This window comes from Blennius ocellaris, assembly GCF_963422515.1.
Source record: "Blennius ocellaris genome assembly, chromosome: 7".
NCBI classification, from domain to species: domain Eukaryota; kingdom Metazoa; phylum Chordata; class Actinopteri; order Blenniiformes; family Blenniidae; genus Blennius; species Blennius ocellaris.
In genome coordinates, this window is record NC_137656.1 from 8,651,228 (window position 1) to 8,664,638 (window position 13,411).

The following is a 13,411-nucleotide window of genomic DNA, read 5'->3' on the forward strand; positions in this document are numbered from 1 at the left end:
TGCGTAATAAATTCCTAATAATCCTACACGCAGGAGGTCAATGACCACGTCTGTGTGCAACGACAAGTTCAGAATCGACTCCAGTTAGATTTTTGCGGAATCTCGGCATAGATCGCTGAATTGCTCAATAAAACACATGCGAGCACACATCCCTCGGTGTAACACTTCAAAAAGTGCACATTGCATTTCTGCCGTTCATCTGACAATCGCGGCAACCAACGATAAAACTGTTGGCATCCCGCTCACACCGGGGAACGGTGAAAGTTTCACAACATATAAAGCCGTCAGTCAAACTGCACTTACCCAGATTGCATTTCAGCATTTCAATGTGACCGCAGACAACAAGGACACACGAAGTATACCATCATGCACAGCTACACCAGCGTGTCCTTTTTGAGGTAACTTGTCATTTGTTTCAATATTCACACCCACGTACCAAAAGTAGAATAAGTGGAAATCACAACAGAGTTGCACACAATCGTTTTTTTATTTCATTTTCCTTTTCCAGTCACTCTGGAATGTTACAATGATTCAAACCGACCTCAGTAGAAAAAATAGCAATCTAAAATCTGAAAAAGTGAAATCTGCAATAAATAACTTAAATAAATAAATACATAATATAAACATATCAAGTAGGTTTCCCAGCAGATATGGAGTCTTGAGTTCAAGGATGTTCAAATCAAAGTGTGTGTGTGTGTGTGTGTTTTTAATGCATCAGAGCGTTTCTGGCGGCGGTCACAGTGTTCTTCATCAGCATGGCGACTGTCATTGGACCCACACCTCCAGGTACAGGCGTGATGAAACCGGCTTTCTCCTTCACTCCTACAACAAGTCAAACAGTTCACAGTTTCGTCACTCCCTCTTTCTTTTCTTGGTTTCGACAAACGTACCTCCGTTTTCACTTTCTTATTTCTCCGGGACAAACACCCCACTGACTGAACCGAGCCAACGTGTCACGGGTGTGATGCGAATACAAAACTTTTCAGTTCTTTACCTTCAAAGTCGACGTCGCCGATGAGCCGCAGTTTGCCCGTGTTTGGGTCCTTAATGCGATTTATTCCCACGTCGATGACCGCTGCGCCCTCCTTAATCATATCTGCTGTGATCAGACCAGGAACGCCTGCACACACATCCACACAAAACCACACATAATGGCACAAGACAACCTCGCATATCTCTTTTAAAAACTTCAAAGCAAGCGATCCAATAATCATATAACAATTCATGAACTCCTTTGTTTTGGTTTCTCTGCTTCCTGTTCCTTCATCCATTCTTATTTTTATTATAGTAGTGTTTAATGATGGTGTTGATGTTCATTCTTATTCTAAAATGACAAAAAATTATCAAGTCCACTGTCCACAGAGATATCTCCTTATCAATTACATCATTTGTGATTTCAGCTCCACAGCACAGGAATCCATCCCTCGGAATCTTGCAATATAATAATAATAATAACAATAATAATACATGCAATACAGCGTGACACTATTCAAACTTATTACAGAGGCACATCTTTCATGGCCCGGTCACGAGGACTGGGTTCAGGATTATCGAGGCGCTCTTCCTCCAGTAAACAGAAGTTTAGTGTGATAGTAACTATCTTAACTAATGCTTCAGCCAAGCTTGCAGACGACACAGGCAGCAGGACAGAGACACAGCTGCTCCGTAACTGCTCTAATGTAATCGAATGTTTTAATAGTATACAATTATTCACGTGCTATTTTTAAAGTTAGTGATGACGCAGAAGAATCAATCTTGGGTCAATCTTCTTGCCTTATGTCGCCATTTGTCTGAACTTCCCATCAACACTCCAACACTGAAAGTTACCCAGCTCAGTTTGAAGACACTTTTCAGACCTTTTGTACTTTTACTTTAATTCTACAACCCTGGGAACTGTAGCTTAGAAACTGATGACTGTGTTGTCACACTGTGTCTCAGTAGACTCTCATATGAAAATACTTTTTTTTTTTTTCTTTTAAACTCCCCCCGTGGTTTCATGCAAAGAAAAACCTCAGCCGAGTGTCTCCAAGGAAGGAAATAATCAAGAGTTCCCTATTTACGTTGGTAATAACCCTTCCCTGGAGTTGGTCCTGAAAATACAACCAATAAATAGTAGAATGAAGTCATACAACGATTAAGGATCTTGTAAAAATAGCTCCGCTTACATGCAGCATAACAGAGAAACCAGAGGGCCTTGGTGGCACGCCACCCCCACACTACTCATCTCGCCCAATGACCACAAACTGTTGATCAGCTGAGGTTTTGTTAATTACACCATTGAAGTGCAAATGTAGTTGCTCATCACCAAAACTGAAACCTAACGGCTGGAATGAAAAGAAAGCCCTTCCCACAGAACTGCATTTAGTCATCAGGAAAAAGCCCTTTAAACAACTGACGTGAACGACACGGCGCCCCCTCGGGCCGGATGTCAGTCAGTGTGTCGGGTATCGCTGCCCGACACGGCTGATCATCCCACATTCCTGCTGCAGGAGAAATCTCCCGTTGTCGAACACAGCTTTAATCCGTGACCACAAAGGAGGAAAAAAGGTCACGAACTGCAGTGTTTACTATTTTCATACCAACAAGACGACCTCAAGTGAGGAGAAGTAAACACTTTCGCAGCACTGTAGAGATACAGTGGAAGATCATTCCTTCTGCGCCAGACGGCCTCAGGAACGCAAGAAACTTCACCAAGTACCAGGAGTTTCTTTATTAACCGTGCGTATAATTCAAAACGCTTCATCATCAGCATTAGTAGGCAGCTGATAGTCAAGTCACTGATAAACTAGGCCACCATAACCAAGAATGGAGGCTGTGAATATGGAAGTGCGTATAAAATATGTTACCAGATTCACCATAGAAATAGTAGATTACAGATCAAACTATGTATTTTGGGTAAAAAAACAAAACAAATACTGTGATACAATGCTTATATCTGTCGGAGGAATCTGATTGGGCAGAGACGAGCACCAAGATGCTTACCAGCTGTTTCATAGCTACGTAACTCAGGCTCGCTAGCGCTGCGCTAATGTTTTCTCTGGGTTGCATATGGAATAGAAATGTACAAACAAATATATGACTCAAAGAAGCGTGGCGTGATGGAAACCTGAAAATACAAAAAACATTTTGACCCAGACGAAACAAAGAAATACGTTTTTTGTTTTTATTCTTGTTGCTGTCAGTGTGAGTGCCATTCATATAAAAGTAATATCACGCAAGAGTGCGGCTGCACTAAATATTCCAGTGGAATCCCGCGACTGAATCACCGTCGTAGTGGAATTAAGTAAAGCACACCCTCTCGTTTGATGTTTCTTAAATAACATAATTGGTTGAATAGCTTGACAAGACCTTGACTCAAGCAGGTTCTCAAGACAAGACAGACATTAATTCAGAGAGTCACAGGGAGTTTATTTGTTATTATATTAAAATATGTTCAGATTCAATCCTGAAGCTGGCAGATCAGAAGTGGAGCTCTGCATGTTGGCTGCTTCATTTAATAAGTGAAAACAGTTTAGAGAAAAAGAGAAAAGTATAACTACCTGCAGCTGCAATGATGATATCGGCCAGCCTGGTGAGCTCTTTCAGTCGGTCTCTGGGCGTACATCTGTGGGTGATCGTCACTGTGGCGTCACCTGACGTGAAGAGAGACATGTGGAGGTTAGATTCAGCTAAGATAAGTCAAAATGTTCACACGTCAACACAAGATGCTTTGCCAATACATCAGCAGTCCCTCCGAACAGTATATTAAAAAACAAGTTTCATACAAGGACGACCACATGTAGTTTCCCCCTTCCTGCTGCTTTGTACAAACATGATAGATGTGGGCACACAGCGTGTTATTTTGTATGAAATCTGACAGTAGCTGCATGAGAGCAGCGACAAAGACAAACAAAAACATTGAAAATCATTATAATCAGAAAGAGACTAGTATGTCTTTGCTTTACCTTCTAAAAGAGCATATCAAATAGATGTTATGAAATTTCTATGAACGTGATCAAAGAAGAGGAATGTCATTTTAACGACGACGCTAAATTTCCAACCGCCCGCCCGGCTCTGGGAAAATGAAACGTGACCAAATCCAATGTTGCCTAATTCGCCGCCATTATTCAACTGTTTTCAGTCGTTATTCTTTTCTTTTGTTTCCTTGTGTTTATTCTTTTGAGTCAGCTCAGAAGGTGACAGAGATTCATTGGCAGCCGCAGTGACGGTTCGTGCTGCGGTAAGTCATCAGCAAACACTCCAAACTGCATTTATGTCACAGGTATGTCCAGTTCGCAGATACATTCTACTAATGAGGCTTTCTTTTTTTTTTTTCTTCTTCCAAGTAAATAAACTCTGGCAGAATATCTTCAGGAACATCAGATTTTTTTTGATCACTTTATCTTTGAATATGACGTTGTCCCGCAACCCAACATAAAAAACACACAGGCTGGAGTGGCAGGTGGTGAGGAGTGAGACTACTTGATAAATTACACAATGAGGAAACGAAACATTTACAGTCGCATCTGAAGTCGTTGATCAAACGTGTCAGAGGGCACCCTGCGTAGTCATAGCTTTACCGGGGACAATTGAGACACAAGGGATCGCGCAAAGGAGGGATTATGGGAAGATAAGAATAAAAGAGACGGCGAGGCAAGTCCTGGCACATCGAACCTGCAGATCACATACCTGATGAAAGGTGTGTGCTGGTGTTACTCATGTTGTGGGGACGTCAATCCTTTCACACTGGGAGGATGTGATTTCTTTTTTCTGCACAAAGGCCCACCATGAGTGAAATTTTGTGCTTAATCAGCTTTGTAAACTGCTGAGTTTTTCTTTGGATGTGCACTTTCCACGTCGTTTAACAATTTGTATTTACACTGTACCGTAAAACCCTTCCAGTCAAAAGGCTATTGAAAAAGGGCTGTAATTCTTTCCCAGATTACTTTAGTATAAAAGTTTGCTTGAATGCTGCAAACCAAGCAGCTTAAATGCTGAATTAAAAGGTTTTCTCATTTCTATATCATGAACTCTTTTCGATTCAAGCTGAGCTACAAAGTTAATAAAAGAAACTATCTTGTGAGCTGCCCAACAGCCTCCAGTGAAAATAAGAAACACCCAATTCTGGTTTTACTGAAACATCCTGTGAGTTCGGTGATATTGATATTGGTTTGACATTTACTCATTAACAACACGAACGAAGGCGGGAGCTACGTCTTATTCTCACTTGCAGGGTGAGTCACGATCCTGTCAAGTGCAAGGTGTAATGAGTAATTTGTGCTTCAAGACAATTGCCGCCGACTTGTCATTTCCAGACGGGGACTCATTGGTGACCTTTCATCCTACTTTCACTTCTCACGCGTTCGGCCTCTTCCCATTCTACTCGGAGGAAATGTCAAAACAATCGCAACAAAAATACGCGGATCAACAATGACATTTGAAGAGAGCTACCTGAAACTAATGCTTGAAATAAATCGAGAAACTTGTTTCTCAAGCGGTTCAGCAATGCAGGGATCAGTGTGACTTTTCTGTGGTTTGTCCCGTGCCCTCTAAACGGTAACACACAGTCTGGGTGTATGATTTGCATCAACACACCTATGCAAACTGTTGATAACCCAACAAGTTTTTTCTGTCTCTCTGTGTGACGCGTCTGGTGTGTGACATGGGTGTGTGTTGGACCTGACGGACCGGCTGTTCAAAAAGACTGAGGTTTTCCCTCATTTAGAAACAGTTGCTCCACATGAACAGGTTCTGGCATCCCCATGGATGCAGAGGTAAATAAAACAATACTGTGCCTGCGATTTATTAGCTATCTGTGATGTTAAAGGCTTCATTTTTTTTTTCTCCCATGGACACACATACTACTTCAGGTTTTCTCGTGACGATAAAAGTCCTTTTCTGTATTTTTATGCCTTCAAACACTCCGGGGGGTTGGGCGTCCATGCAAATCTGGCCAGAGGTTCAAAATAATGAGGCACAGACATCTAAAAGCAATTCCTTTGACCTGCTCAGACAAGTCTTTGACAAATAGCCGGCATTAGCTCACCATAGAAGTCTGCAAGGAAGTCTCCATCCACCTGCTCTAATCTGCCCACAGAGAGTCCCACAATGAAACCAATAGAGGCGAAGTGTTGGGTCATCCAGGAGTTTTTAAAGTGTCGGAAGATGATCAGTGCGTTTTAAAATGTCTTTCAATAAAATAATTAATGGAGTTTCCTTCTCCATCTTTTCTTCACTTTTTATTTCCTCCTCTAAATGTTGAGATAAAAAAAAAAAAAAAAAACGATGATGGGAAAAGGCACCCATCCCCCCCTGGCCTCTACAGTTTCCTGATCTGAAGCTTCCCGGCGGCTCCAGAGGAGACCCGCCAACGGTTACGTGAAACAAACGAACAAACAAACAAACCATTGGTGGAACCCGATTCAATATATCCCCTTATTGGTTAAATGGTCTCCTGTGTTTGGCCGTTTGTGAGAAGCCGCACCTGAAGCTTTCTGAACAAGCTTCGTTAAAAGACTTACTTACTTGGAGTTTGCGTGTTCTCCTCGTGTGTCCGCTCATTTTCTGCAGGTTCTCCGATATGATTCCCACAGTCCAAAAACATGCAATTGAAGCCAATTGGCAACTAGAAAATTGTCAAAATTGACACACGTGAGCGTGTGTCGTCTGTTTTTGTGTTTGTCTGTGACGTCGTCAGCTCAGATCAGGTCCATCAGTTGGATAAACTTAAAAGGGATCGATGGAAGAATTTTCTTGTTCATTACAAATGACGAAGCACAATGTAGGATTCAATAATATTTTGTTTTGTATGTTTACAAAGCTTCAATGTCTCCTTTATACCCTCTGCCAGATAATGACAGAAATAAAACAACACCCTGCACATTCCCCAGTTACCCACATCAGTACACCATTATCATAACAGATTTACCCACAAGGGAAATGAAGTGAGTTTTATTAAACCCTGTAGGCTAAAGTCCTTTGGCATCCTGTAAGACCTCCCCCGCATACATCTATGAGTGGGTTCTTACCACCTTTATGTTGGTCACCCCTCCACTTTAATGTCAGTCAGTCTTTATAAACCTGAGGCCCCTCGATGTCAACATGTCAATCTTATCTTGCTTCTTCATCTGAACATGAAATACCTCCGCCAAATCCCTTCCTGTTCCTGCACCCTTATAAGGAAGTCATCCGTTTACCAGCAGAATGCCAGGAGCTCTCACCCCCTGCGCTTCCTTTCGCACTCCCTCTTTTTTTTATCTCCTGCAGCAACACACAAAGCCTCCTTTTGTTTGTCTTTTAAAGGAGAGGAGTCAATGAAAGTTCTGGTCGTATCCTGATAAAGCTCATCAAATAATGTTCAGGGAAAGCCGAGATGGTGCAATATTGTTCACTTTCAGACAGAAGAAAGCCAATGCTATTACAATACTGACTCACCTACAGCGTACAGCACACACACATACAAGCTTACCTCCAGGGCGTTCATGGTTGCGATCGGTGTGCAGCAGCATAGCGATTGGCATTCCAACATTTTTGGAACGACCTGCAACAAGGACATTCTTCCCCACAGTCTCAATACCTGCACACAGACATTTCCAGGCATTGAAGTGTTTTTTTATTAATTTTTTTTATGAATCATGTTGGATTGGCTTTGTACTCTTAAGCTGAGACAAGCAAATACATGAATGTGCAAAAAGCAAAACTGTTAAGATTATATACCTGAAGCCCCTTATTAGCGTCAGCATTTTTTTTCTAATCTCTTTTTATTGTTATGAACGGAAAGGTAAAAGGTGACATTTTATTTTTGAGCTAAGCCAAATAAAAATTTCAGTCTGCACATTAAAAAAGCACATAAATCAATCAGTTCAGATCCCAACGACCATTCCCGAACCTGTTTATTGGTGTGTCCGTCACCTCAGATGCACTACTAGGCTGACTGTATGCTCCAATTACCTCCGAGTTGGTTTATTCAGTGGTTTCTAGGAAGTTGCAGCTTAGAAATTGTGGGGAGATGTGAAAATAAACAAGTGCAAATATACCCAGGACATAGATGACCAGTTCGGATCACCGCATAGCTGTGCTGAGAGTATGTTAGTTTGACGTGTTAGAGGTGTGGTACATACAGTGTTTCAGTGTTGTCTTTACAGCAATCGGAACTTTCTGGACCATCAGAAATACCTGGCTGCAGAATTGTATAAAAAGGTGCAATAAGTGAGTGCTCCAAGGTAACTGTCAATTCATTATTAAAGTGTGGTTTGATAACATGGACAAGATTGTCACAAATGTGTCACACGGGGATGAATCGAGGCTGATTGAACAGTCATACTGCAGACGTCTTATAGCCCACCGTGATGACGAGCACATGGTTACAATGCTTTTTCTTTCACCTTTCATGTAGTTTTTGAATCTCCTAAATAACCTAAATGATCTCAGAGTTGTGGTTATGAGAAGTGTGCGTGCTAAAGCCGGGACGGGACAGGAATCAAAGTGCTAAACTGAGGTTTTGATATATTTTGCAGAACTTGGGCTGCATTATACTTGTAAAATTGAATGCACCCAAAATCCTCCTTCTTTTCTAGACTAAGGAAGAGAAGGACAAGATTATCATCTATGTGTTTTTAGCTTGACGAAAAAGCTGATAGAAACCTTTCATCGGGTATTTGTTGAAAGTTCATATTAGCACCAGAATTGAAAGGCTCTTACAAGTTAATATCTTCATCCCTCATGCCCCTGGTACATTTAAACAAAGATTCCTGAAAATGAATAGAAATATCACACACAGCCCAAGGCCACGCTCTACTTTTGCATGAGGAAACAGGCATCACAGGTTACTCTGTCGATTGACACCTCAATGCCACCTCAGCGATGTGAATACACGTGTTGGTTGACATGAAGGTCAAGTAAGCGATTGATGGTAGGAGGATAGGTATGCACCAACTATGCCAAGGTCTCAGTTTTGAAGGTTTGTGTTCCGGGGAATGAATGCTGAGTGTTGTTTGGGCACGCTGTTAACAATAAGCTACAAAATTCTACTCTGTAAAAGAAACAAAGGGGCTTTCATTTCACTTATTTTGTCAGTATTATGCAAGTTATTCAAATAAAATCTGGGCCTGATATCTCAGGTTTATAGGAAACAGTCATTTTGCAATAGACAAAACATCAATCTATGACGTTTTTGGGGTATTGCTCAAACAGGTTTAAAAAATCCTGTGACGATGTGACTGGATGTGCCACCACTTTCTGATTTCTTCCATTCAATGCTAAACTGTGTCCAATTTGATTCCTCAAAAGAATATTCTGACGGAAACAAAGCAAAATGGCTGCGCAGTGATTCAACAAGAAGTTGGACTAAAGTGACGAAGCGGCATCAGAACAAAATCTATACAAGGAAGAAAGTTACAGTAAAACATCTGGAAACATATTTGGAAAAAAATTGGGACTCCACTGGTGAGAGTGCACTTGAATTCTTTTATCCAGGAAACGGTGAACTTTCCTAGAATCACTTGAATATTCCTCCAAAGAAAATAAATCCTCCAACATTAAAACAGGGATCCAAAGAAAACTTTCATGTCATCACTGTCAGATGAAAATATCAGTCATGGTGGAGTGATCAAACCACTGCGAGCCCAAAGAAACATTAGGATTCAATTCATGCCTGAAGTGTCTGGAGGACATTTGGCATGACCCGGACACATAATTCCGCAAAGAGACACTTACAGTGAAACACAGAGGTGTTAAATCAATGTGTTCACTGACAGAATGTTAGAGGGAGAACTTCAGGGCATCAAATAATATGTAATGAATCAAAAACCTTATACAAGGCAGGACTGAGCAAAATATTTAGTTGGGAATTGTCTGAGCCAAGATTGCCTTCATTTTTCAAATGTACAGACCCAAAGTGCTTGAAAAGAAGGGAAAACACACACACACACACACACACACACACACACACACACACACACACACACACACACACACACACACACACACACACACACACACACACACACACACACACACACACACACACACACACACACACACACACACACACACACACACACACACACACACACCTAGGGCTTAGTGTCAAAGCCAAGGGCACTTGGACATATGGACTGGACAAGATGGGAGGCTGAATCACAAACTTAAGAGTCTTTGTCAAACCGTTTTCTTTACTTCTCTGTACTCTACCATATTGAGCTTTACAAAATATTTGACCAGGCGATGTGGTTGCAAAAAGAGTGCAAACACAACAATACGCAGGTGGTCGTAATGTCATGGCTGATCAGTGCACAAAGGGGCTTTAAAAAGATTCCACATCTGCTTAACTCCAGTGGGTATTTAATACTACAGTTCACATAGTAGATCAAAACTGCATGAACAACTTCCCATTCGAGCCTTTTGTGTTCCGTTTGTCTATTTAGCCGTCAGATGGCAGCAAAGCATTTAAGCTGTGTAGCAACTCTTTAGTTAGGAAAAGTTCCCAGTTGGGAGCGAACCAGCTCAAGGTTGGTGCTGTTAGGGAACAACCGCGCCCTCTGCTGGGATTAATCAGTAAGCAATATCGCTTCTTTTATTGGCAAATATTCTCATGTCTTCAATTCAACCCCAGTGACACCCCCAAGAGCAGATTTACTTAATCTTCAGGAACATTTCTAACAGAAGTGTAACACTGAATCCTGCCGAGGTCAGCTGGGACCGGCTCGGGCTCATTGACCTCATGTCGAATAAAGTGGTCGTAAGAAAACTGATGGATAGCTGGATCTTCAATGCCATTTAAAAGACTACTTATATACAGGAACTGAACGGTTGAAAGAACAAAACAAATGAGTGCGTTAAAGAAGATCTGGTGGTGTACCTGCTCGTTTGATGATCTCCCAGACGGCCGCGGGCGTGGCAGGTACCATGGACCTCTGGTCCAGACACAACTTCCCGATATTCACAATATGGAAGCCGTCCACGTCCTTCTCTGGAGCGATGGCATTACAAACTGCTCGCTCATTGATATGTTCTACAGTGGAGAAGGAGGAGATCACCATGAATCTTGCTTCGATTACCAGCTTTCTATTGCAGATGTTCCGTCGGGTGTGATCAAACCCACTCGAGATCAAGACTTAACCCAATGTACCACCGGGCAATTTTGACCATACATAAAGAATCAAGTGTACGATTAGTAACTGCTGAGGAAATGAGGGAGGGAAAAAAAAAATGGAAGTACAGCTGCAATGATTTTGTTTACCGGGAAGTGGCAGCTGCACCAAGAGGCCACTGACCCTCCAGTCACGGTTCATTTTGTCTATCAGCTCCAGCAGCTCCTCCTGGGACACGGAGCTCGGCCGCACCACAGTGTCACTGGAAATACCTGGGGACCGCACACGTGACGCATAACGCGTTAAAAGCATGACCACGTTGGGACAACTTTAACACATTCGTTTTGCTTATGGGAAACCGCGTTTACCCAGGTGTACGTGTGTGCCTGTGTCAGTTTCTGAAACTGCACCATGTTGTGCGTACAGTGCTGCGCTTTACATCATGGGAAAATTCAAGAACGGCTACACGGCTCATAACTGACCGAGGATGCTGGCAGCACGGGTCTTGTTCTTCACATATGTCCGACTGGCCGGGTTGTCGCCCACCAAGACCACTCCCAGGTGGGGTCTCATGTTGCCCTGAGCAACCATCTCTTCCACGTCGCGCTGGATTTCTCTGTGGAGCTGACGAGCCAACTCTGTTCCCGAAATCACCACGGCGGCATGCCTGGAAAAATTCAGTACAAAGACATGGCTGCCTGGTGAACTACAGTCACGAGACAGTACATATCTACCAATCCATCTTCTACGCCGCTTTAACGAACTTTTAGACACCGATCCCAGCGGACTTACAGGTGAAGGCAAAGTCTCCATCACGGGACAAGCGAGACAGACGACCACACATTTAAACCTACGAGCAATTTATTGTCACCAACTACCCTCAAATGCATGTTACATGCAAACTCTGTCATCACATACATATAACAAAGTACTGGCTCAAAACTCACTCAAAACACTTCGATTGTATCTCATGCTAAACTGTCTTCAGTTTAATTATTAAACTTTTTTTTTTAACTAAAGATTTATGTACATAACGGCTGTATTAATGGTTAGGGTTAGCCGACATGGACATTTGTGAAAATGACTGGCATTTCTGTTACCACTTGAGTGACATACAGTGACTGTAAAACTCCTATGCCAGTCACATTTCAATATAGTAAAATATTATTTATATTCTAGCTTGGAATGGATATATCAATTTTATGGGAAAGATGGTTGCTAAACCTTCGCAATGAAATCAATCCTATATTCACCATTTATCACACACTTGCAGTTTATCAATATTTCCCATCATTTCTCCATTAACCCAAACCCTGTTTCAGAGCCACCATGTGACCGAGTTTACTTAATGACAGCTATTTTACTTGAGAGTTTGAATACATTTTCCAATACTATCCAGTTTTTAAAAAATGTTTTTCTTTTTTTTTTTTTTAAATGCAATTTTTTTTTTTAACTCATTACATTGTTGCATAATTGGCAGATGTGTCAAGATGATAATTGATACCAAAGGTATGCAAACAGTATCACCTTTTGGACATCATCCACACTATTATTATTATTATTACTATTATCATAATTATCATCTGTGGTACCTGTGGTGCCCTCCCTTCGTGTACAGCCCCCTCCCCTCGGATATCTGTGCGCAGCCCTGTCCGTACCTGCTGCATGAATGAAATTACGTTAGCTTTCTGGGCTGTAACGCAGAGTAATGGAGGTAACGTCAAAACGTTACTCTTGACATCAACGAACGATAACGCTGATGCCCCACGAAGTTTTGTGCTTAATTCGTTGATGGTGTTTATTGAGATCCCTGTGAGTTCATCCCGTCTTAACGACTGCGGTGCTCGCGCCGGTGTGACGGCCACCACGGGCGGCCGGGGGGGTTATTGGTCGGCTACGACCACCGGAGGAACTGCGGCGTCTTTACGTAATTTACATTTATTTGGTTCAATCACTTCCAGCTGACATCCTTTCCGACGGTAGACCGGCTCAACCCGCTCCCTCTCCGCCGTGAACGGAGAAGCCCGCTGTCAATCACCGTCCTCCGGCACGTGACGGCGCACACACGCCTTCGCCGGCGCTCCAGCGTCCCTCCGCATCCGCAAACTCTCACTATCTCTAGCGGGGATGGAGAGGTGGGGGTGGGGGGGAGGAAAATATAAAAAGTCGCCGCGTTACGGCCGCGGTGCCGCTCACCTCGTCGCCGACTGCTGTAAATGTCTCTTTTGACTCTCGCATCTCCTGTGCGCCCGCAGCTTGGCCCGGCAGCAGCGGTGGTGTAACGTGAGCGGGCTACAAATCCTGAAGGAGGAGCGTAGCGGTGAAATAGAGGCCGCCATGTT

General features: G+C 42.6%; 1 protein-coding gene across 1 annotated transcript; it reads right to left on the minus strand.

Annotated features, from left to right (window-relative positions):
* Window positions 1-706: 706 nt before the first annotated feature.
* LOC308132032 (bifunctional methylenetetrahydrofolate dehydrogenase/cyclohydrolase 2, mitochondrial-like) lies at window positions 707-13,411 on the minus strand (the record flags this gene model as incomplete). Its single annotated transcript, XM_080498972.1, has 8 exons — window positions 13,266-13,411; window positions 11,552-11,736; window positions 11,219-11,341; window positions 10,838-10,990; window positions 7,448-7,555; window positions 3,540-3,632; window positions 995-1,120; window positions 707-822 (listed from the first exon to the last, which is right to left on the minus strand). The coding sequence occupies exons 1-8, from the start codon at window positions 13,406-13,408 to the stop codon at window positions 707-709; spliced, it is 1,047 nt and encodes a 348-aa protein (XP_080355098.1). The 5' UTR covers window positions 13,409-13,411.